The sequence below is a fragment of the Microtus pennsylvanicus genome, chromosome 11, assembly GCF_037038515.1.
Source record: "Microtus pennsylvanicus isolate mMicPen1 chromosome 11, mMicPen1.hap1, whole genome shotgun sequence".
Taxonomy (NCBI): Eukaryota; Metazoa; Chordata; class Mammalia; order Rodentia; family Cricetidae; genus Microtus; species Microtus pennsylvanicus.
Window position 1 is genome coordinate 99,980,640 of NC_134589.1, and position 26,752 is coordinate 100,007,391.

A 26,752-nucleotide genomic window follows, 5' to 3' on the forward strand; every position below is an offset into this window, starting at 1 on the left:
TATGTTGATAACATTTAAAACCAGTGTTAACCAGCAATGGTGGCTCAAGTCCATAATTCCAGTTTTTAGAAGGCGGAGACAGTAGGCCAGCCTGTTCTACACAGGATTACACAATGAGACCTTGTCACAAAAATAATTAAAAAAAAAAAAGACCCAGCACAGTGGTACCGATACACACCCCACACTTGGCAGGTAAAAACAGGAGGATCAAGAGTTCAAAGTTGAGAGATGGCTCAGTGGTTAAGAGAGCACACTGACTGCTCTTTTAGAAGACCTGGATTCAATTCCTAGTACCCACCCACATGGCAGCTCAATGTCTGTAATTCCAGTTCCAGGGGATCTGACACTCTCATATTAATACACATAAAAAAAATTAAATAAATTGTTAAAAAAATTCAAAGTTGTTATATGACTTTGAGACCAGCCTGGGCTGCATGAAATCCTGTTTTAGACAACAAAAGTCCTTTCCCTACCAAAATCAGTATACTGCACAAAAGAGGACATTTCTGATCTATACTGGAAGAGTCTCTTTTCAATCTAAACTATCTGGTTAACTCTTCAGATTCAATTAATTCAACTGGTCTTCATTCTGAAGGAAAAAACTGAGATGAAAAGTTTAATATTAACATCTAAAAAAATCTAGCAAAAACAGCCACTTTCTCAAACTGAGGAAAAATTAAAGCTATTTTTCATGTAATTTGCAGTTCTGGGGAATGGAACCCAGGGCCTCTTAACACATTCTCCCATTTAATCCCAGCCCCAGTACAAAGGCAAACACTGAAAACTTTTGTCCTGCTTCTTCAGAACTCCTTAACAAGCCAGCCTACAGTGAACTTACAACACAATGTGTTTGCTTAATAAGGTGGCCAGCCATTCCATAAAAGAATAAGCTTTGCGGGCTGGGGACATGGCTCAATGGTTAAGAGCACTGGCTGCTCTTTCAGAGGTCCTGAGTTCAATTCCCAGCAATCACATGGTGGCTCACAAACATCTGTAATGAGATCTAGCACCCTCTTTTAGCGTGCAGGCATACATGGAGGCAGAATGTTGTATACATAATAAATAAATCTTTAAAACAAAACAAAAAAGAATAAGCTTTGCTACCATGAACAAAAGACAGAACCGTCAGAAATTCTAGAAACTGTTAATACTGTATGAAAATAGAAAGATAATGACTCATTTAAATTTTTTTAATTTGGGGCTGGAGAGATGGCTCAGAGGTTAAGAGCACTGACTGCTCTTCCAGAGGTCCGGAGTTCAATCCCCAGCAACCAAATGGAGGCTCACAGACATCTATAAGGAGATCTGATGCCCTCTTCTGGCATGCAAGCACACATGGAAGGAATGTTGTATACATAATAAATAATTTTTTTTAAAAAAAAGGAGGGGGCTGGAGAGATGGCTCAGAGGTAAAGAGCACTGGTTGCTCTTCCATAGGTCCTGAGTTCAATTCCCAGCAACCACATGGTGGCTCACAACCATCTGTAATGAGATCTGGTACCCTCTTCTTTACTGTAGGATACATGCAGGAAGAACTCTATATACAAAATAAATAAAAATATTTAAATTTTTTTTTTAAATTTCTGATCACTCTCCTAAACCAAAGTCAATGGAGTAAAATAGTTCTAAATAAAAATAAAGAAACGTCCCATGTGAATTTTATTTCTCTTTCCACATCACATTACCTTAGGAAGGTACAAAAAGAAGTTACTCTCCCACCCAGTTCTGCAGCTATTCAGTCCCCAAAAAACCCACACATTTTATATTAATTATAAACTGTTTGGCCTATTGACTCAGGCTTATTATTAACTAGTTCTTACAACTTAAACTCCCAATTCTTGTCTGTGTTTAGCCATGTGGCTTGGTACCTTTTCTCAATAAGGCATTCTCATCTTGTTTCCCCTGCATCTGACTAATGACTGTGCCTCTGCCTTTCCACTTCCCAGAATTCTCTTACTCTGGTTGCCCTGCCTATATTTCCTGCCTAGCTACTGGCCAATCAGTGTTTTATTAAACCAATATGAGTGATAAATCTTTACAGTGTACAAAAGTATTATCCCACAGCAGAGGGATTCAAGAAAATGGATATGTATATTATCCACAGATATACATTTATTCATACCCATGCATACATAAAATTGCATATATATATATATATATATATATATATATATATATATATAGGCACACATGCACAAACTGAAAGTAAAATGAATACAAATTCTGATTCCCCAAGAGAAATCCAAATCAAAATTTGTGTGTGTCGATACACACATGCCACGGTGCATGTTAAGGAGTCAGTTCTCTCCTCTTGCTATGTGGGTACTGGAGATCAAATTCAGGTTGTCAGGCTTGAGGACAAGTGCCTTTGCCCACTTAACAACCTTTACAGACTTCCATATTATATCTTTGAAAATGAAAAACACTTAGACTATTTGCAGTACCCTTTGAGAACACTTAAGTATAAAGTCTGTTCTCACTGTAGCAGTTTTTAGTTTTTGCCAGTGGTGGGCAATCAAACCCAGAGTTTTTGTGTGTTCTAGGCAAATCCCCTAACTCACACTGACACTCCCAGCCTTACTGCTGCAGCACATACTATATAGATGAAGGAGTCTTTATCTTCAGAGAAACTGGTATGGAAACTGTCAAGTAGTTTGAGCTACATGTTCATCAGAGTGGCACTGCAAACTTCAGGGTACCCCACAATATGTGTCCCACAGAATACAAGAAACCCAAGCAGTGCAATGCAATACACAGCAAAATCATTTTCATTCTTCACCACCAAAGGAATGAAGAACAGAAGCTTCACCCTGACTGTACAAAATGAGTAAAAGTTATAGAAACTACTCCTGGTATCCTGTAACAGACCACACTGACAATCCACAGCAGCCATGTGGAGCTTGGTACACGGATGAGAGATGCTGCTGCTGAGCTGGTGCCCCCTCCCGCCTTGGCTGTCAGCCTATCAACTGCCATGGAGGAACTGAGGAATGAAGGGTATGGGAACAGTGTGGGGGAGTGCAGCTGCAGCAAAGAACATGACATAGCCAATTGTGCCAGCCCACAGCATAGAATCTCCTCTGCTGCAACCCACTCTACTTGCCTTGATGAGAGGAGGAGAACTTGGGGCAGCAACATTCACTCCTGGCAGGCTGCAAGCACAACTCAGGGTGGCTGACACCAAGGGTGAAGAGATATGCAGTCACCAGGAGCTCACACGAATCCTGCCCCCAGATGCTCTGCCTAGTTGCAAGATCACCCTGACTCTGGGCATAGTGAGCAATCCAAGATGAGCTTTGGCAATGGTCCAGTATTTATTAAAAACAGGAAACCTTGAACCAGACCAGTGACTTTTTGCAATAAGTATTTTTGCAAGTAAAACTGTTTGGGCCAAAAAAAAGCAAAAACAAAAAATAACCATAAATGTGTGACACACTGAAGTTTGCAATAGCACTCTGATGAACAAATATGTGCTGGAGAGGTGGGAACTATGGGGAAATGAAACCGTGCACAGACAGGAGACAGTGTTTCATTTTCTGAATTGGGCCTCCTCCAAAGATCTCCAGAGTTCATGCTACTTCCAGAAGCCATCTTCATATTTGTGACGTGTGCTACAGCCAGGGGATGTGCTAGTATCCATAGTCCCTGCCACCACCTGAAGCCATGTCTGTGGCCTGTGCTGCCACTGAGGGCCATGATGGTTCCATGGTCTGTGCTACAGCTGAGAGTCGTGCTGATGTCTGTGGTCTGTGATGCTGCCAGAGACTATGTTAATGCTGATGATGTCTGGGGCCTGTACTACAACTGAGGACCGTGTTGATTTTTGGTCTATACTACCACTGGAGACCATGCTGAGGTCTGTGGTCTATGCTGTGGCCAGAAACCATGTGATGTCCATGATCTATGATCTGTGCTGCTAAGGCTGGAAAATGACAAGGAAACTTCTTTTGCAGTGGTATTGATGGCCGCAGACTCACAGTTGACAATGAGAGACATAAAAGGCATCTGTGACAACCTCTCCTCCCGTAGTCACAAAAAAAGAAACAGTCTAGACAGGAAGCCATTGAAGAGAACTCTTAAAAACTATGACAGGGATCCAGAAGTGTAGCTCTTCAGAGTAGATAGCTTCTGGTGGGGGTGGAAAAGGACTCGGTTTTAAGGCACTGGCCATGGGGAGTTTGACCATGCTCAACAAAAATTGGACTTTATTTTTGTTGTTGTTCTTCTGTTCTTTGTCTCTTGGGGCAGGGATGGGAATGTAGACCTAGGAGGACTTGGAAGAGAATATGATAGGGTACATTGTGTGAAACTCCCAAATGGTCAATATAACATGTTAGATAAAAAAAACCTGTGTAAACTGTAAAATATTACCTATTTAAAATACAACAGGTTGGACTAAAAAGACTGTTTAGTAGTTAAAAGCATATACTATTCTTGTAGAGGACCTGAATTCAATTTCCAGCAACTATATTGGGCACTATTTATAACTGCCTTCAACTCAAGCTCCAAGAGCTCCAAGAGCTCCAACATCTCTTTTGGCATCCAAGGGCACCTATATTTGTATGCATACATCCCCCAAATTCATATAATTAAAAATAAAAAGCTTAACACATTAAGAAATAACAGGCATCCTAAGTGCTAGCTGATAGATGCAATACTGCAGCAGTCTGTACTAAGTTCTGAGAGCAGGCATTTGATAACACAATCAACATTAATTAATAAATAACACAAAGAGGGTAGTATGGTGGGGTAATAGTGAGCTGTTCACTTCTACTGCAGATTAAATATAAAAGCAACTCTGGTTATGTCATAAGTAAAGCAAAATCTACAAAGATTTCCCCAAAATTCTAAAGTCTCTCCAACAGAAGTCATGTCATTATTCAACAAATAACATAAATTAATTACACATATTTCAATTCCTTCCACATGTCTTGTTCAAATCTGAGAAAACAAGAGTGAGGAGCAAATATATCTCCTAATAGATTTTACTAGACTTGAGCTTTTGTGAACTCAGCTACAAACACATCCATGAGCTAGCTTGAAGCAGACAACTCTAAGCCTGTACTTAACACCCTCACAGAGACGCTTCTGGAGAAAAAAGCTGAGGACTGGGGCCAACCTGGTACTGGGTAGCGGGCAGCAGGCAGCAGGCTTAGGATGTCCTGTTGTCTCTCCCTGTTCCTAGAAGCTTAACCAGGCCCCAGTGAACAAGCCACAGTCTGTTTCTTATTCAGTCAACTGAGTGTCCTCTGGAGACACAATGGGAACAGAACACAGCCCTGAAGCTTTATCTCCTCCCACGGCCCTCTTTCTTTGGCCTGAACAATCCCAGTCCTCCTTGGGGGCTCTGTACTTTTTCCAGCTTCCTCAGGTCTGGTCTGGCCAGATCACACAGGCTTCATCTTGTGTAGGTAATCATTTCCCAGTGAGGACTTCCTGCCTTCCAAATTAGCTACAGCCTTCCCCGTCCCCAGATCACCACTCTCACATCACAGCACTTACAATCTCAAATGGCCTCATTCCCTAAGGTTGTCCTGACAAATTACCACAAACACGTGGTACAGAATCACAGCAACCATTCTCTACTCTCTAGAGAATTGGGGAGGTTGGAAGGGATATCTTTCCTGCTTCTTCCAGCTTCAGATCGCTCCAGACCCGGCTTGCTTTGAGACTGCAATGCTCCAGGGCCGCAGCCTTCAGTCCCCCTCCATAGCAGCTGCTATTCTGTTACCCAACCAGTCACAGGGGTTTAGGATTTCACACTAAATTCTTGGTGATTTAATCACAAGATCCTTGATAAATTACATCTACAAAGACACTTTTGTGTTTTGGGGTTTTTTTTGGGGGGGGTGGAGGGAGAGAGGAAGGGTCTTTCCAAGTAGCCTTGGTTGCCCTAAAACTTGCTATGTAGACCAGGCTAGCCTAGAACTCATAAAGAGCCACCTATCTCTATCTCCCAAGTGCTGGTATTAAAGGTGTACCCATGCCCAGCTCCAAAGACCCTATTTTCAAGTAAGATTACATTCTAAAGTTCCACAAAGACATGCATATTAGGAGGACACAGGTCAGACTAGTGCCTCTTGTTCATTTGTTTTCTGAAGCTTGCTTAGCATACCCCCATTTGCTGTCAATCTATGAAACAGTCCTCTCTTCTTCATAATTATACTTCCATCTCAGAGTGCCTAGCACAAGGCAAAAAATACGCATTTGACAAACTTTATAATTTAGCAAAACAACACACAATGAGTGTCAGGTTATCCCTTGACCTACTTTGTGTGATATAACCCCATTCCATGATGTACAGATGGTTAGTAGTCATTTTAGTAAGGAGGCAGAAACCAGCTACTTACAGATGGCCAGCAAATACCTCCTGTAACACTTCTGTTAAGGAAGCAGGCATCATTTGCAGAATGGTGTAAGTTTTGGCAGATAGCACACACCCTCTAGTGGCCTTATGAACAATTACCCTGATGTGCTTTTTAAAAGTCCTTTTCCCCCTTTTTTAGACTTACATATGTGTGTGTGTGTGTGTCTGTTAAGTGCATACATGTGTGTATGTGAACCACATACATGCCTGGTGCCTGAAGGGGTTGGATGCCCTGGAACTGGTACAGCACAGATGGGTTGTGAACCACCACATGGATGCTGAGAATGGAACCTGGGTCCTCAAGAACAGCCAGTGCCTTTACCTTCTACACCAACTCTCCAGCTCCCCTGCCTCGCTGGCACTTGAATCATTTCTGCCTTGAGGTTAATTCATTGTAAAACTACCCTACTCATAGTAGTATAACACTCTGAACTGACAGAAATGCTGCATACTTGCTCAACACTCAGATTTGATATTAGCTGGGCAATAGTGGCACACGCCTTTATTCCCAGCACTCAGGAGACAGAAGCAAAGGGAGGTCTTTGTGAGTTCAAGGCCAGCCTGGTCTACAAGAGCTAGTTGCAAAAGAGGCACCAAAGCTACACAGAGAAACTCTGTGTAGAGAAAACAAAGAAACAAAACAAAACAAAAACAGTATGATATTATTAGGAGCTGGGCATTCAAGCTTTTCTGCAAAATGCTCAGGTTTTCTCTCACCCAGCAATTTGTCAACACCCTACTCATACAAACCTGATGTAGGTGGATCTTCTTTCTATGTGTTGCTTTCATTGGTTAATTAATAAAGAAACTGCTTGGCCTGATAAGTCAGAACATAGGTGGGTGGAGTAGACAGAACAGAATGCTGGGAAGAAGGGAAGTGAGGCAGACACCATAGCTCTCCTCTCCGTGATGAACGCAGGTTAGAATCTTCCTGTAAGCCACCACCTCATGGTGCTACACACATTAATAGAAATGGGTTAATCAAGATGTGAGAGTTAGCCAGGAAGAGGCTGAAACTAATGGGCCAGGCAGTGTTTAAATGAATACAGTTTCCATGTAATTATTTCAGGTGTAAAGCTAGCTAAGTGGCGGGACGCAGCCCGCAGCTCCTCACTACAGAGTGGCGCTCCAACGTGGTTAACTACACGTAAAACCTAAGAGGGCTTAAAAAGTAATTCTATACACAAAGAGTTTAACACAGCTTTTTGTTGTTTGCTAGGGCGTGCTGTAGAGAAATTTCCTGTTTCAGCAATAGCGGCAGAAAAAAAGCCGCACCTTTTTAAACACGCCTTCCTGGGCCCTGCTGCCGGAGCAAACTCTGGCAATGAAGCATTTCTGGGCCTGGACATTTGTGTGCCCACTCGGGGTTGGGAACAAAGTAGCTGAGACCATGCCCGTGGCTCAGCTCTTCCTGCCTGGGTGGGATCAGGTCTACTAGAAAGTGGCAGTTTTGAATTTCTGGGCTGTGCCACCATCGCATTCTCTGTCTGGCTCCTGCGGGAGATAGCACTTGAATGGAGTTTTGGAGTAAAGTGCTACGATTTGTTTGATGGCAACTACACTCGTTGTGTGCCTAAAAGGGGGACATTGCGTGCTGCAGCTCAGAGGCACAAGCAGCTCTGCCATGCTAGTGGTGCAATGTGCAAGGCTCAGAGGCACAAACGGCTCAGCCATGTTGGACTGGGCAGGGCAAGCCTGTTTTTGACCTAGGAATGTCACAGCTTAGATTCTTAAGTGCTTAGTGATTTAAAACTGCAAAGCAAAAATGCTCCTGGATAGTAAAAAATTACAGATTCACAATAGGACAGATTCAGACATAGAAGACCTCTAAATGGATCACAATGTTGGATGAGTGTAGATAGGCTTGGGAGAGAGAAGAAAAGAATATAGAGAATAAAGAAATGCCTTAAAAAAGGGTAAAGTCTTTAAAGAGACAGAGTACAGACAGCTATAGATTAAAAGAAATGAAAAATAAGCCACGTAAAAATGGAAAATTCGCAGAGAGTTTGGATTCTGTATATTGTATTTTCTTTGAACTTTTTGACTGTGAAGGAGCTAAATACAGAGACACATTTCATTGTGTGGGCTGCTAAGCTGATCCAACATGAATGTTCTAAAGGTATCATGACTTCCAAATTTGGGTCTAAGTGATGTGGGAGTGTCATATACCAATCTGTTGATTTCATTGGTTAAGAAATAAAGAAACTGCTTGGCTGGCCCTCATAGGTTAAAACATAGGTGGGAGGAGTAAACAGAACAGAATGCTGGGAGGAAGAGGAAGTGAGCTCAGACTCGACAGCTCTCCTCTCGGGAGTAGACGCCTCAGAAAGACGCCATGCTCCTGGCTCCTGGGCAGACACACGTGATGAAGCTCCGACCCAGGATGGACGTAGGCTAGAATCTTCCCGGTAAGCGCACCTAGCTGTGCTACATAGAATACTAGAAATGGGCTAGTCCAGGTGCGAGAGTTAGCCTAGAAGAGGCTAGATAGAAATGGGCCAAGCAGTGTTTAAATGAATACAGTTTGTGTGTTGTTATTTCGGGCATAAGCTAGCAGGCGGCTGGGGTGTTGGGGACGCAGCCCCGCCGCCGCTCCTATTACTACATCTAAGGATATGATGCTTTGGAAAAGGTCTTCTTTTGTTTTCACAGAGGATGAGACCCTGTGGATTGCTTCTATCCCAGTATGGTATGATAGACCACGCCCTCCTGAAAGGTTGCTGTGAACACCCTCAAAAAATTACTTCACTCAACTGCCGACTGATATGAACCTGGCACACAGGTTACACCATGAAAGATCTGATTAACAGCGCCCCAATCAGCACAAAGCAGTTTGGAGAGAAATAACTATGTCCATATTCCCAAATATTGTTTATAAATGTTCTTTTAAAGTGGAAAATAATATAGATATGAATATTTACATCGGTATAAATTTTACTCTATTGATATAAATTTTAAGATCTTTTGTTATATGTGTATGCATATTTCTAATCTTGATTAAGGGATTGTGGTTGTGTAGTTCATTTAAAAATGTAATGTATACAGGTTGTTAATGGATAATCATTAATAATAGTCAAGCTTGTAGTCATGTTAGTTAGATTTTCTAGATGCACATAGATTTATTTCAGATAGGCATTCTTCATATCTTTCAAAGACTACAGAATATGACATTTAATGTTTTATTAACTTAGGCTTTTCATGACAATGAGACACGTCTGCTCCTGGCAGCACCAATCTACTTCGAGAGGAAGATGGGCATTGAAGAGGCTCCTTATGGAGTTGGTTAGTCATTTGGGCAAGAAACTGCTCTTGCCTGGACTGTTGTATAAACTGGATACAAAGAACCCGCAGAGAGAGGACTGCTGAACTTGCCTAAAGGTGAGATGGTCTTTTGGGGTTCCTGATTCATAAGAGTCTGCGAGACATTCTGCAGGACACAAAGGAAATTGACTGAACTGTCTTTGAATTTTCCTGCTTCATGGAAATGTCTGCTGGATACTATGGGCCTGTAGGCTGAAGATAGATGCCCCAACAGTACAAAAAAAAAACTTTGGGTGACTGTCCAGACAGCAAGCTGTCATTTCTAGAGTTTTGGAAATTGCTTATTTCTTGTTTACTTAGGTAATATTATATCCTTCTGGAGTCTTTGATGGACTTGAAGAATGGATAGTTATAGTTTTCCTTAGTTATGATAAAAGATAAAATAGATATAAATATTGCAACTGTAATTCTTGCTTGAAAACTGTTTTGCTATATGTAATTTTACTATGTTAAAGTGAAAGCCTTTTTTTAACAGAAAAAGGGGAAATGATGTAGGTGGGTCTTCTTTCTATGTGTTGCTTTCATTGGTTAATTAATAAAGAAACTGCTTGGCCTGATAAGTCAGAACATAGGTGGGTGGAGTAGACAGAACAGAATGCTGGGAAGAAGGGAAGTGAGGCAGACACCATAGCTCTCCTCTCCGTGATGGATGGAGGTTAGAATCTTCCTGTAAGCCACCACCTCATGGTGCTACACAGATTATTAGAAATGGGTTAATCAAGATGTGAGTTAGCCAGTAAGAGGCCAGAGCTAATGGGCCAAGCAGTGTTTAAATAAATACAATTTGTGTGTTGTTATTTCGGGTATAAAGCTAGCCGTGCGGGAGCTGGGCAGGAACGCAGCCCGCTGCTCCTACTACACAAACCCCCAAAGATTCCTAGGCCTCTTATCATCCCACTTAATTTTAAAACAATTTAGTTTTTTGAACTTCTAAGAATAAGAGCCAGGCGGTGGTGGCTTATGCCTTTAATCCCAGCACTTGGGAGGAAGAGGCAGGCGGATCTCTGTGAGTTCAAGGCCAACCGGTCTACAAGAGCTAGTTCCAGGACAGCCAAGGCTATACAGAAAACCCTGTCTCAAAAAAACCAAAAAACACAAAATAAAATTAATAGACATGCTAAATAATTCATCTTAAGTTAATTACAGAAATTCACTAAAAGGTTTAGAAACTCTTTTGGGAAGAATATAAAAGTGCTAAATAACAATACTGTTGGTATTTGGTAGGAAGGTTGTAAGGTAAAATCGAATTATTTTGTTCATGAGCTTTAAAAATAAAGTACTTGATATGGAGGCGACCAATACCTGAGAGATGATACCTTAAAAAAAAAAAAAAGAAAAGAAACGCTAAAATTAGAAGACATAAAACCAGTTAAAATTTCATCCTACTCCTTTTTCAATCAACTTCAAGGCACCAAAATAACTATGACCCACTTTCTGTTTGACTATGTTGTCCATAGTAATAAACCACATCTGTCTGTAAACAAAAAGGCAGGAAGAGCTATCTGAGAATAAGTAGGAATAGCTTCAGGAAGCTCAATCTAACAGGCTTGCAAGGACATGAATAAAGCTCTCTTATTCCTCTCTAGTGTCCCTGGGTAAGTTCACTGCAGCTTCTAGCTACACACATAAGGTATAAGTCAGCATTGTGCTAGTGTTTATCTAGGAAGAAAATCCTAGATCCCATCATCTCATTCTTGTTAATTATCATACATGGGCCATTCTCCATTCTCAGAATAAATGCTGAGAACTCAATGTGATGGTTTGAATAAAAATGTCCCTCATAGGCGCATAGGGAGTGGCACTACTACTCAGCAGATCAGGTTGGCCTTGAACTCAAGAGATCCACCTGCCACTGCTTCTCACGGCAAGGTTTGTGCCACCATGCCTGGCTCATGAAACATTTTAAAAGAAAAATACAATCAATGCAGCAGAAAGCTGGAGATGTAACTTAGTTGGCAGATTGCTTGCCTTGGGTAAATCCTGTAATTAAACATGTAAAAAATTTTGAGGCATGCCTGTAAGCCCAGAACTAAGAAGGTAGAGGCAGGAGGATCATAAATTCAAAGTCATCTTTTGTTACACAGAAAGTCTGAAGCCAGCCTGGGTTAGAGTCAAATTCTGCCTCAAAATAAACAACAACAAAAAGCAAACAAACAAAACTTTCCTTTGGATATAAGTCTCTGACAAAACTGCCTTCCTCCTCCCCTATTATCAGGTGCAGAAATGATCAGTGTCTGCCACATATGTATTGGAAGGTTCACAGGAACTTTATGCTATGTGTTGCTACTCTCTCATTTCTTTCTCTTTAAAGAGTGAAAATATGAATAAAAAATTGGGCAAAGTACTCTACAAACATCCCGATAGAGAAAAACTGAAGGACTGTGTGAGTCAGTCTTTGCAGATCACTTTATCATCTTAATTATAAAAACAATTTCTTAAACATGAATAAGAAATCCCAGTATTATTAGTATGACATTTAAAGTCTTGACAACAATCCTAATGCTCAGAATTTTCTCCATATTTTTTATTTTTATTGCTTTATAAATAATACCATTCAAAATTTCCACTTTCTCCCCTCTCTCCATAATATTTTGAGAGTGTTTCTCTCCGCCTCCCCTCCCCCGTGTGTGTGTGTGTGTGTGTGTGTGTGTGTGTGTATTGCGGGGGTTGGAGACAGGGTTTCTCTGTGTAGCCTTGGCTGTCCTGGAACTCACTCTATAGACCAGAATGGCCTCGAAACACAGAGATCCACCTGCCTCTGCCTCCAGAGTGCTGGTGTTAAAGGTGTGCCCCATCACAGCCCAGCTCCCAAAGATTTTTTTTTTACTTAATTTTAGTATAATTTTAGAGATGTTGTCTCATCTAGACTATTTCTATTTTATAAATGAGAAAAATTAAGGCTTAAAGGAATTAAGCTATCAGCCCAAGCTTTGACTTAAGCATGGTATCAAATTTTCACTATTTTGGAGAACTCCCTCCAGTGACTCCAGGTGCTAACCTAGGGGAGTGCTGAAGAAGAAAGACAGCTGTGGGTTTGAGGACAGCTTGGGCTTACTTGGCAAATAACTACTAGGCCAGTCAGAAGTAACTGTTAACCCTACTACCAAGACTCTGCCTTAAAATGAAAATAAAAACACTGACACCATCTCAAATCCTAAAACAGCTTGGGAGGTTAAGAAAAGAAATCACTAGCCCTAGGTCAGACTCAGCTGTGTCTGTTTCAGGAGATCGAAATCCAGCTGGGATACATGAAATCCTGCCGCAAAAAAAGAAAACCTAGGCACTAGAGAGAAGGCTCAGAAGTTAAAAGCACTTGCTACTTGCAAAAGACCAAAGCTTGGTCCCAGCACCCAGATGGACATTCACAACCACCTATAACTCTAGCTCCAGGGAATTCAGTGCCGCCTTCTGGCAATATTTTCTGGGTTTCTTTTTTTTTTTTTTTTAAGATTTATTTATTTATTTATTAAGTATACAACATTCTGCCTCCATGTATGCCCGCACGCCAGAGGAGGGTGCCAAATCTCATTACAGATGGTTGTCAGCCACCATGTGGTTGCTGGGAATCGAACTCAGGACCTCTGGAAGAGCAGCCAGTACTCTTAACCACTGAGCCATCTCTTCAGCCCCCAATATTTGCTGGTTTTAAAAGGGCTAAACTAAAACAGACAAGAAAATCCAGGTACCTCAAAGTGCAATACTATAGGGTCAAAGAATATTCTTAGAAATGAGTAACTGCAGGGGCTGGACAGATGGCTCAACAGTTAAGAGCACTGGTTGTTCTTCCACAACAATATGGTGGCTCACAACCAACTATAATAAGATTTGGTGCCCTCTTCTGGTGTGCAGGCAGACATATAGGCAGAACACCATATACATAATAAAAAAAAAATCTTTAAAAAAAAAAAGAAATGAGGGCTGGAGAGATGGCTCAGAGGTTAAGAGCACTGACTGCTCTTCCAGAGGTCCTGAGTTCAATTCCCAGCAACCACATGGTGGCTCACAGCCATCTGTAATGAGATCTGGTGCCCTCTTCTGGCCAGCAGGCGTACATGGAGGCAGAATGTTGTATACATACTAAATAAATAAATCTTTAAAAAAAAAAAAGAAATGAGTAGTTGCACAGAAACTATGAGCTAATTGTATATTTGAGTAAACTATGAGACAAGGCCAGTACTTGTTTAAAAATCACCAAACAAAACACAGACAAGATTTTCCAAGTATTCGAGTCTTTTAAAGCTCACCTGGCAGCCACCTTTATAACTAGCATCTCAAGATGCACTTTAGCCGGGGCTTCTCTATAAGGTAATTTTTTAAAAATTATTATTATTATTTTTTTGGTTTTTCGAGACAGGGTTTCTCTGTGGCTTTGGAGCCTGTCCTGGAACTAGCTCTGTAGACCAGGCTGGTCTCGAACTCACAGAGATCCGCCTGCCTCTGCCTCCCGAGTGCTGGGATTAAAGGCGTGTGCCACCATCGCCCGGCTAAAAATTATTTTTAATGGGAGGAAGTATATGTGCATGTGTGTGCAGTTGCCTGAGGAACCCAGAAGCATGAAATCTCCCAGGACTGGACTTACAGGCAGCTTCAAGCCACCTGAGGAGGGTGCAGGGAATTAAACTTGGGTCCTCTGAAAGAATCGTGCTACATGTTCTTAACCCCTAAGCCAGCTCTTTAGCCACCAATGTAATTTTTTTTATTTTTATTTTATTTATTTATTACATATATAGTGTTCTTCAGCATGCCAGAAGAGAACACCAGATGTTATTGTAGATGGTTGTGAGCCACCATGTGGTTGCTGGGAATTGAACTCAGGACCCCTGGAAGAGCAATCAGTGCTCTTAACCTCTGAGCCATCTCTCCAGCCCCCAATGTAATTTTTTTAACTGCTGAAATCCAGGAGGCATATTTTTTAAAAGTATGAAAATGTCATAATGAAACCCACTATCTTGTACAATTAATATACACCAAAATAAAACAAAAACTAAAAACCACTTAGTATAAACAATCCAGTTCAACCAAGTAAAAGGTCTCAGGAACAGAGGAGATAAGAAAGAAAGGTACCTCATAGTTTGAGAGAAAATCTAGCAATTCTGATTGAGATGGGATGTAGAGAAGTGGTTTCATCACCCGGCGAACAAACTTCTCAATGTAAACAGCACTCATGGGGCCTTTGTATTCGATTGGTCCAAAACTAGTACCAAAAAACAAACAAGCAAATAAATAAAAACAATACACCACGCATTAAAATCATCAACACCACACAATGAAAACATCTTTGCTTTAACAACTGGTTCAGAGGCAAGCAGCCTGCTTTGCTCAGAAGGTGAAAAGAGAACCAGCATTTTAGGTGGGGAAGAAACAAGCACATCTATGCTGTCAACTTTAATCCACTGCAAATTAAAATCATTCTCTTCTCCAGAAGAAAAACTTAGTTTCTACTAAAAAAAGAAAAAGGTGGTTTGGAAACTAAGCACATGATAAAGAATTTCAGGATCTTTGCTATAACACTCAACACACATAGGCAGATGCCCTTTTCAAAGAAACTGAAATAAGAAACTTTGGCAGCTGACCCTCTCCCTACTAAAAAGTAATTACTAGTATTCCCAAAGGCACACAAACAAGGGATCACTAAGCAAATCTGACACCTGTTTAAAGTATCATTACAACAGGAACAAAATGGCAAGGGTGAAGTCAGGTGTCCCTTATGGCTATGCCTCAGCATGAATAGGAGCCTGGTCCGGCTCTCAAAACAGTAACACCACTTGGGTATCCTCCTGAGCTAATCAGAATTTCACCTGGCTGCCTCAATAGCCTCATCAAAAGTCTCTCAAGTCTCTCAGTGACCCACAATAAATACAAATGTTACTGAACGATGGGGGAGGGGCATGTGAAATTCAGAAATTCCATCACCTTTCTTTTCTCTACAGAGACTGACATTAAGTTTACTGTTCACAGCAGCAATACACAGAGCTCAGGAAAGAATTACATATATGCTGTACTCACAATGGTGTAACATAATTAAAAAAAACTCAAACACATGAGATAAACATAATTCTTCAGTGCACACTACAGAATATGATATCAAAGAAATAGAAGTGTGAAAATAGTAAGGTAAGCACAGCAGGGAAACAGAAGTAAGAATTCCACCAACTCAAGAGGCCAGGCATTGTGGAGCACACCTTTAATACCAGAATTTGGGGGATGGAGAGATGGCTCAGCGGTTAAGAGCATTACCTGCTCTTCCAAAGGTCCTGAGTTCAATTCCCAGCAACCACATGGTGGCTCACAACCATCTGTAATGAGGTCTAGTGCTTCAGGCATAATGCAGAGAGAATATTGTATACATAATAAATATATATATATATTTAAAAAAAACAAAAACAAAACAGAATTTGGGAGGCACAGACAGGTAGATAAGTTTGAGGCCAGCCTGTTCTACATAGTGAGTTCCAGGCCAGCCAGGGCTGAATAGAAAATATTTTTTAATTAAAAAATAAATTTAATTGCTACCATAACTATCAATTATCAACATATTTTAATTTGAAAAACAAAAATAATAAGGCCATATATGGTAGTGCACACCTTTAATCCCAGGACTCAGAAAGCGGAGGAGGGCAAGGTAATCTATATATCTGTATCAAATCTAAGGCTATCCTCAACTACATTAGAACCTGTCTCAAACATACTATGAAAGAATGAATGAGGGAATGAATGAATGAGGAAAAAAAATCAAGAAATCATTTGATAGGGGCTGGAGAGATGGCTCAGTGGTTAAGAGCATTGCCTGCTCTTCCAAAGGTCCTGAGTTCAATTCCCAGCAACCACATGGTGGCTCACAACCATCTGTGGTGAGGTCTGGTGCCCTCTTCTGGCCTTCAGGTACAACGCAGAGAGAATATTGTATACATGATAAATAAGTGAATATTTAAAAAAAAAGAAAAGAAAAAAAAAGAAATCATTTGATAACATGTTTTGTCCAGCAAAAAGGAGCCCATCTGCTGGGAGTTGGTGGCACACGCCTTTAATCCCAGCACTCAGGAGGCAGAGGCAGGTGGATCTCTGTAAGTCTGAGGTCAGCCTGGTCTACAAAACAGGTTTCAGAACAGTAAGGACTGTTATCCAGAGAAACCCTGTCTCATAAAACAAAACAAAAAAGAGCCAATCCATGTAGAAATCTCATCTATTTAAGGCATAAAGTGAAGAAAGAGAAACTACAGCCATCAGCGTAGAATGAGCAGGTCTAGAGCTCCTGTGTGAGCAGGGTGAGAACCCATTTCCATGCTCCAAACTCTGTTTCATCAAACCTGGGAGGACATCAATACAAACCCCAAAAGTCTGTCCCACAAAGCAGAAACCATTAGTTTAAGTAGCTACAAGATGAAGCATTACAGCAAGTGAGAACAAACAGCAACAAAGGACATGAACAGCAACAGAATCTGCTCAGCCATGAGACCCAACGGGACATGTGCAGGCACTGTAAGCAGAAAAAGCTTTTGAATACTAGGAGAGCCCAAGAGCATTCAGCTGATGGACGAATCATATAAGGATGTATGCACATGTATAAAACTGAGGCCTCTAGACTCTCAGAACATGGAAAAGTATATCTGGGAAGTTCCTGTGGCTGAGCACTGCTGTACACTGGATACTAAATGATGAAATGAACAGAAAGGCAAAGCATCAGGCTAAGATGAAGGGTGAGCATTTCAAAGCCCCTATGCAGAATACCAAGGTACTGGGTAGGTACCCACCTTTTTAAACAGAATCTCACATAGTAGCTGAGGGTAGCTTCACACTCACAGCAATCTGCCTCTCGGCCTAAATAGTTCTGAGTTTAAAAGCATGCAGCACAACACCTAGCTTGGACTTTTTGACTTTAACGGCTACAGAAGTTGAGGACACAGACAGCTCATGTGTTATCATGTGTTTTCATCACACATCTCAAAATGACCATCCTAATTCAAGGGACTGCTCATTTTAATGTCACATCAAGTTATATCTACCTCGGGCACCCTCCAAGTTTTTTAACCACCCCACTGGGCATCTGTGTCCTTTTTCCAAAGCCAAAGAGTGACAGAGGGACCTAAGTAGAACAAGTGTACCATCCCCTGCAGCACAATGGTTTCTACTGACCTCTACAAGGAAAGAAGCAGGCCTGAGATGGTCACTGGGAGTGTCCCTTATGTTTAAGAGGAAGAAACCACTGGACAAGAAGCAGAGTGGAGAAATCCAAAGCAATTTAAATGGCTACCAAGAGAAGATAGCTTGTTCCTTAGGTGAACATTAAACCACAATCATTTGATATACAATGGAAAATTTGAGGACAGAAAAGGTAGTCTTGACTAAATAACATCAATTGTTCCAATAAAACCCTGTGTGACAACAGTTTATGTTAAAGCAGTGGAACTGGGATGGAATGGGATAGAGACCAGTTTGCTGATGATTGCTGTGAGACCTACTAAGACCAGGAGGGACATGTGGAAGGGAGGGAAACCCTAAAAATAAAGCTCTCACTAGTCAATTCCCACTTGTCCTTTCAGACTTTAAGCCAATCACAGAGAATGAAACCTAAATTCCATCTTCTGCCCTAGGAGGCTAAAATTAGAAGATCATCAATTCGAGGCTAGCCTGGGATACAGATTGAGACCGTCTCAAAAATTTAAATTTATAACTAGGTGTGGTGGCGCATGCCTTAAATCCCAGCACTAAGGAGGCAGAAGCAGGACAGTCTTTAAATTCAAGGCCAGCTTGGTCTACATAGTTAATTTCCAGAACAGCCAGGGCTGCATAATGGGACCCTGCCTCTAAATAAATAGCCCAAACTCAGATTTTTTCAAACATCACTTAACTTCCATATTAGGGTCTGAGTATGTCTGCAAAACCAAACATTAACATATATATGGTAAAAGCAAACAGCTTAAAGCCAAATGTGTGACATATATCTATTACATGAGCACTTAGGAGAAGCTGAAGCAGGGTTACTGGGTTATACAGTGACTATAAGGCCAGCCTATACTACAGCATGAGACCCCTTATCCGACAAAGCAAATCATGGTGGCGAACACCTTTATTTAGCCCCAGTACTAGGGAGGTAGACGCAGGTAGATCTCTGAGTTCCAGGCAACCCTGGTCTACATGGTGAGTTCTAAGACAAGTCAGGGCTGCACATTGAGATCCTGTTACACCCCACAAATAAATTAATGAATAAATGAATAAATAAATAAATGGGTTGGAGAGATGGATCATGGTTAAGAGCACTGTCTAGTCTTCCCTCGCTAGATTTTATTCCCAGCACCAACATGGTGGTCCAGAATGTCCTGTAGTTCCAGGGAATCTGATGCTTTCCTTTTGACTACCTTGAGCTCCTGTATGCACATGGTACATACACAAAGACTCAAATGCACACACACACAAACACACACACACAATGGATCGATGGGATGGACGGACAGGTAGGTAGGTAGGTAAGTAGGTCAGTCTTAGGCCTAAAGAGATGGTTCTGCAGCTAAGATGTAACTGCTTTTGCAAAGGATCAGAGTTTGGTTTCCAGTACCCATGTTTGGCAATTTATAACTGTCTAAAACTGCAGATCCAGAGAATCGACACCCTCTACTGTTCTAGGTGAACACCTGCACTTACATACACTCATACCAATAGAAGGGCACACACACATACATACATAACTAAAGATAAAGATTAAAAAACAACAAGAGATAGCTTAAAATAAAAACCACCAGGCGGCAGTGACACACACCTTTAATCCTAGCACACAGTGGGCAGAGGCAAGCAGATCTCTGTGAGTTTGAGGCCAGCCTGGCCTACAAAGTGAGTTCTAGGACAGCCTGTGCTGTTACACGGAGAAACCTTGCCTCAAAAAACAAAATAAATAAATAAATTCTAAAAACCATAGGTAATTTGTCATTTTTAGCAAAATTAACGTAACTGGAGATCAAAAAATGCTGAAACTTTCTTTAGAGTTTCTACCCTCTGTCACTTCTGAGTTGCAGACATAAAATTATGGAGTACTAGTAATTCTCTTTCTAACTGAAAGAATTGGTACAACATTCCCTCCCCTTTTGCTGCAGTACTAGGGACTAAACCCAGGTCACCTATGTTAGAAAATCACTTTACTACTGAATTAATATTCCCAGCTATTTAGATGGCTGATTGAAATAGGGTTCAAATTGTCCAAGTTGGTCTCAAAAAATCATCCTGCTCAGCCTCCCAAGTAGCTTAGATTATAGGCATGCGCCACCACATACATGGCGAAAGCTATTATCTTGAGCATGCTACACTCCCAGGTTAACAGAATGAGGGACAGGGTGTACTTCCACACTGCATAACACTTTTGGATAGCTAAAATGGACAGCCATACAATGGAATAATTCATACTTTTAAAAACATTGCTATAACATACACTGATGCTCACAAAAGTGTGAAAGAACAATTTAGGAAAGAACATTACAACTAGAGGGCTGACATACATATTCACAGAAAAAGACAATCAAAACACACTGCTTGCTCATGGCTGACACAATTATCAAATCCCTTTACATTTTTTAAAATTTATTTTTGCCTATCTGTATTTTCTCAATTTTCTACATTGACTATCTAATGATAGATAGATAGATAGATAGATAGATAGATAGATAGATAGATAGACAGACAGATACATAAAATTAACCAAAGTGCACTGATAAACTGATAAGTATAAGTGGGGCTGAAAATACCATTGCAAGTCCTTACTACTGTGGGACAATGGTTTCTACCCTGTCAATCATATTTTAATAAAACGCTGATTGGCCAGTAGCCAGGCAGGAAGTAGAGTCGGGGCAACGAGAATTCTGGGAGAGGAAAGCTCAGTCTAGAGTGGAGGCAAGGTGTGATTCCCTTGCCAAAAAAGGTACCAAGCCACATGGCTAACATAGACAAGAATTATGGGCTAAGTTATAAGAGTTAATAAGAAGCCTGGGCTAATAGGCCAATCAGTTTATATTTAATGTAGACCTCTGTGTGTTTATTTGGGACTAAACGACTGTGGGAACAGGGCAAGACAGAAAACTCAGTCAATACCTTACCTTCGATGATACAGATGTATTACAGGAAAGTAAAAGAAATGCTTCTGTTTTCTGCATTTTCCCTGGTTCCACCAACAATTAATTGCAACAAACAACACCTGCAAAGGCAAAGGTTTCATATGACTATGAATAGCAACTCAACAGTTACCAAGCCTTACAACTGTAGAAACAGAACAGAAAATATTAAACAAAAAACAAGCCAACCCTGTTTCAAACTTTTGTTTTGCTTTTAGTTTTTCAAGACAGGGTTTCTCTGTATACTGTTCTGTTTGTCCTGAACTTGCTTTGTAGACCAGGCTGGCCTAAAACTGCCTCCCTAGTGCTGGAATAAAAGGTATATACCGCAAGGCTCTGTTTCAGGTTTTTTTGTTTTTGGTTTGGTTTTTTTTTTTTTTTGGAGGAGGGTGTGCAGTTTCAAGACAGGGTAGCTCTGGCTGTCCTGGAACTAGCTCTGTAAACCAGGTTGGTCTTGAACTCACAAAGACCTGTGTGCCTCTGCCTCCTGACTACAAGCATTAAAGGTATGCGCCACCAAGGCCCGACTGTTTCAAGCTTTCTAAGGTGACATTTACCAATAAAATAAAACATAGGCCTAAGTGGTAGCTCATAACTATAATACCAACACTGGGGCATAGGAATGAGGGGTGGGGGTGAGGGAACTGACTCAGGTGAATTGTCATGAGTTACATATGGGCTAACTTGGTCTACAGAATGAGATCTTATGTCAAATACGAGAAATGGGGGCTGGAGAGATGACTCATAAGGGTAGTAGCTGCTCTTCCAGAGTACATGGATTTGATTCCCAGCACCCACATGGTGGCTTACAACTATCTGTAACTCCAGTACCTCCACCCCAGTGCTCTCTCCTAGGGCATAAGGCATGTGGTATATAGACATACATGTCCATACCATGCCTAGCTGAAGGAAATATCTTAGGTGGGAGCTAGGGATGTTGTTCAGTGTTAGGGCATTAGCCTAACATTTGAAAGACCTTGAGTGGAGATACACACGCACACAGGCATACTTGTAGAGGACAGAGGAGTCAGAGGATAACCTGTTCTCCCGTCGCATAGGCCCTGGGGATTAAACTCAAGTCCTTAGGCTTGGTGCCTTTCTTTACCCACTAAGCAACCTCTTCAGGCCCAGGCCAATGACTATTTTAAAGGGTAATAAAGATAACATTTGGGCCATGTTCTAGAAGGTTAGTACTAAACAGTAAAAACATGGATTAAATATACATTTAAAAGTAGATGTTGAGCAGGGCGGTGGTGGCACACGCCTTTAATCCCAGCACTTGAGAGGCAGAGGCAGGCGGATCTCTGAGTTCAAGGCCAGCCTGATCTACAGAATGAGTTCCAAGATAGGCACGGTTACAGAGAAACCATATCTTGAAAAGCCAAAAAGCAGAATTAGGCCTGGAGAAATGACTCAGCAGTTAACTGCTCTTCCAGAGGACCCAGGTTTGGTTCCTAGCACTCACATGGCAGCTCACAAGATCTGCAAGCAGTTCCAGGAGATCCAATGCCCTATGGCTTCTATGAACACAGGGTACTCACAGGGAAAACACTGCATACACATAAAACAAAAATACTTTGCTTATTTCTGCCTACAAATTCAGCCCAAGTGCTCAACTTAGTAGGGACTTCTAAGTAGGGACTTAGTAAGACACTTCAGTGTTTTTAGGGCCCATTTCTTTTTTTTAAATTTTTAGTTTTTATGTATGTATTTATGTCTGTGTAAGTGTATGTTTTGTGTATGTGTGTGCACGCCCCTCTGAAGGCCAGTACAGGCAATTGTGACTTACAGAACTGATATGAGCCCTGGGAACCAAACTAGGGTCCTCTGGAAGATCAGCCAGTTAGTTCCCTTAACCACTGACTCACCTCTCTGGCCCATTAGTCCATTTCTAAGGGACAAAAAGCAACATTTATTACCTGTGGCTGGCGTCTCATTTTCTTCACTTAAAAATAGGGCACAATCTACCATCTGCTAATTTGACTAAGCAATATGGCTCAAATGATTTTTGCTTGTTTCTAAAAATAAACTCACTGTCTTTTCCCTACTGTGCACACAGAACCACAAGCTCTCAATTTAGGAGGAACTGAAAAGAACACATCTGGTCACTGTGTCACTGTGGGAGCTTAACAGACTGCTAAGCCCTTGAAAGCCAGAGGCCCTGTTTAAGAAAAGCACGAGTTAAAAAAAAAAAAAAAACCTGTTGTAAAGATGAGCATGGTACCTGGCACACAAGAATGGTGCTGTTACTATTTCATGATTCGGGACACACTGCTTAAACCAACCACAAACAACACCACTTTAACATGAAACTCAACAGATTTCCCCTTTGCTTCCTACAGGGAGACAGACCCCTGCTCTCCGATTCAGAGAGCTGGGGAGTGATGGGGAAAGTGGTGCTTTCTTTCATGCTTATAAACTGCATTCTTGCCCCGGGCTCCCTTAGAATTCCTGCTTCCTCTCTGAAAAATTGATATTTTTATCCAGATGCTCCTGTCGCTACCTCTAAATATGAACAGTGTAAGAAATGTACATGGTATACTTTAAGGTATAAAATAGTTTTAAGTCAGGCGGTGGTGGCACACACCTTTAATCCCAGCAATCGGGAGGTAGAGGCAAGCAGATCTCTGTGAGTTCGAGGCCAGCCTGGTCTACAAAGCGAGTTCCAGGACTAGATATATAGCTACTGGAAAAATCTGTCTCAAAAAAAAAAAAAGAAAGAAAAAAATTTTTTTTAAAGGCTTCATGGAACTACTAGACAGGGCACCTAGGCACTATCTGTAATATTTCTTGTTTCTAGGAATAACAACTGAGAGTTCTGAATGAATTTTGCAACGCAGTGGCTCACCCACCCAAGTTAGCTCAAATCATGCTTTTCTACTACGGGGCTTTTTGCTTGCTACAGTAGTTAGGCAAACCTCCTGAGAGATGTCCTGCAATATTCACAACTGCTCTATGTGTGCCAGAGTCAACCTGTTAGCTTACAGTATTTTCAAATGCCTGCCTAGCACTGATACTGGAATGTCTGGTTTGTTACATTTCAAACCCAGAGTCTAAGCCCATCTTGCATGTGAAGATGGCTGTTATGTTCATGGAAGGTCTCAGGAATGAAACTGAGGCAGAAAGCTCTCTATCTAGTTCAGAACTTCAGGGGCTGCCTCCTATTGTGGACAGTCAGTCATCACGTCAATGTGGGATCGGAGTCACCAGCTCATCACTTCTCACCACAGGTCTACTTCTGTAACTGTCTCAGTCACAGTGACTACATAAAGCATAATGCTTTGCCCATGTAGCCACAACTAAAATACCTAAGATTTAGCTAGAAGTTACTTTTCCATTTTCCCACTACCTCTGTTACAATTAGTACACTAAATTACTTTAAAATTCTATGAATAGGGAAGCTTTGTCAAATATGAGCTGCCTCACAGGCAGAAGGGGCATCATAAAATATCATTTTCAGTCTGTGTGCAGTGGCACACACCTCTAATCTTAGCACTTGGGAGAATGAGGCACAAGTATCAGAAATTCAAGGCCAGCCTTCACCACTCAAAACACCATCTCAAAAACTAAGTAGGGCTGACAACTGGCTCAGCAGTTAGAAGCGCTTGCTGCCCTTTCAGAGGATGGGGATTCAGCTCCCAACACCCGCCTGGTAGCTCACAGCCATCCATCTCTAACTCTAGTTATAGGAGATATGACTCCATCTTCTGACCTCCATACACATGCAGACAAAACACTCATAAACATAAAATTTTATATATGTGTGTGTACATTTTTTTTAATTAATCAAGGGACCAGTGAGATGGATCAGCAAATAAAGGCACTTGCCACAAAACTTGGTGACTTGTGTTTAATTTCTAGAAACCACAGAAAGGCAGAAGTTGAACTCAAGTCATCAAACTTGGTGAAACGTACCTTTAGTCTTTTTTGTTTGTGTGTTTGTTTTTGTTTTTCAAGATGATTTTTCTGAGTAGTCCTTGCTGTCTTGGAACTCAAGGATCTATCTGCCTGCCTCTCCCTCCCAAGTGCTGGGATTAAAGGTATGTGCCACCACATCTAGCAACTGTTAGTCTTATTACACATAAAATTTTCCTGTATAAATATTTAAGTAGTTGGCTACAAGGGAAGAGAGAATTGACTCCTGCAAGTTGTCCTCTAACCTCCAAATTTGCACCGTGACCTTAAACCACTTACAACATAAAAGAGATAACAAGCCACATAAGCTAGTCATCAGAGAGCTCTACTAGGACTCCTGGGCTCTACTCTACCGTCTCAGTGTGTGCTATAATATGCAGACTGGTATAGTGGGTGAGCATACAACTCCTTCTGAAGCCAAAGAACTGATTCCCATTCTTGCCACTCTGACCATCATGACAGGACCCTTCCTGCGTCTTCATAGGCTTTTTACCTGACAAGGTCTCCTGGAGTTCACCTGGACATCACTGCCAGTCTGGCACAATTTCTCTGAGGGGCCATACTCTCTGATACACAGACTTGACAGTCACTTGCTGCTTGGGTAGAAGGTATGCATTACCTCATCTGAAAGCCGGCTGGCTGCCTGTTCAATTTCTGCCCTGGCAGCGATGGACTGGCCACACCATGGAGCATAGAAGAACAGCAGAACTACTTCAGAATCCCGGCGAACATGCTCTGCATAGTCCAGCTGCCCCTGGAAGAGGTCAAGGACTGGGGACCTCGAGGAGAAAAAGCTGACAGGCGGCTTGGCTGGTATTATCACATCTTTTGCTCGACTAAAAAAGAGTAAACACAAACAAGATTTGTCAGCTTATTTTTGTCTTCCATTATAGCTTTGTGTGGAAGGACAAAGACTTGTTTTGTTTTGTTTTGGGAGCGTGTTCCAAGACAAGGTATCCCTATGCAGCCCTGGCTGTCCTGGAACTCACTCTCTAGACCTGGCTGGCCTCAGACTCAAGAGATCTGCCTGTCTCTGCCTTCTAAGTACACCACCACCACCCGGCCTTTTTTTTTTCCCCTTAAAGGCCTCTTTTGAGTAAGAAAATAAGTTTGAAAGTCACTGCTCTGAAACAAAAAGCAATACATTACACTAAGGAAACACCTGGCTGGGACAGTGCAGATGTTGGGTATTGTCGTGCAGGTGTGGGCTAAGAGAAGAATGATCTATGGTCTCATTACCCATAACCCCAAGTTCAGCCTCTTTGCAGCGTGACTTTCCACAAAAGTCACTTATCTCCAAGCGTTGCTGCTACCTGCTCTAATGCTCAAAAGTGAGGAATCCATAGAGACAGGCTGGAGCTATCTGTATTTGTGCGGTATACCCATGATGGCCAAAACTTTTAGTATATGTGTGATTAGCGAATCAGTCTTTGCAGAACTCAAAGCAGTTGCCCATTGAAAACCTGAATAGGGATCAATGATGTGGAGGACATATTTTAGTTTTCCAAATTCTACAAAATGGAACACATCCGTCTGCCAGATTTCACTCATTTGAGTACTCTTTGGGTTACTTCCTGTGAGTACCCTTTGGGTTACTTCCTGCAGGCAGTGGTATTTGGTTGTATAAAGAACAAATAGAACATCACTAGTCAGTTCCTATAGCAGACACTTACTGTTGAGTCCACTTTTAGAAAACATCATTTATTAAGTGAAGTTGGCCTAAACATATCTAAGCATTCAGGGAAAAGAAACACTAACATAGACTTCCACATACAAATAATAACCCAATGGTAGGAAAGACGAAGAATGAAGAACAAAGCAAGAGCCTTACCTAGGAAGCTTCCCAATCAGAAGGGTCACAACTCTCCCACCAGGCACATGGGTACAATGCTAGAGCATAAAACCCTGAGCACAGTGCTCTAAAACAATACAGTAACCCAAAACAAAGTAAAAGACTAAAGAAGGAATAACAACAACAACACAGAAGGCACAAATGAAAACAGGAAGCAAGGAAAAATCAACCATATCAATAATCACAATTAATTAAAAATAGATT

General features: G+C 41.4%; 1 protein-coding gene across 4 annotated transcripts in view; it reads right to left on the reverse strand.

Moving 5' to 3' along the window:
- Txndc11 (thioredoxin domain containing 11) overlaps positions 1-26,752 on the reverse strand; it is an 80,153-nt gene that overhangs the window by 48,888 nt on the left and 4,513 nt on the right. For 3 of the 4 annotated variants that reach the window (XM_075942041.1, XM_075942040.1, XM_075942038.1), the window contains exons 2-4: positions 25,316-25,532; positions 20,767-20,864; positions 14,753-14,882 (exon numbers count right to left, since the gene is read on the reverse strand). In XM_075942041.1, coding sequence (XP_075798156.1) covers positions 14,753-14,882; positions 20,767-20,864; positions 25,316-25,532 — 445 coding nt within the window. Of the gene's footprint in view, positions 1-14,752; positions 14,883-20,766; positions 20,865-25,315; positions 25,533-26,752 lie in introns of those variants that run through there. The other variant, XM_075942042.1, reaches the window with a different exon arrangement.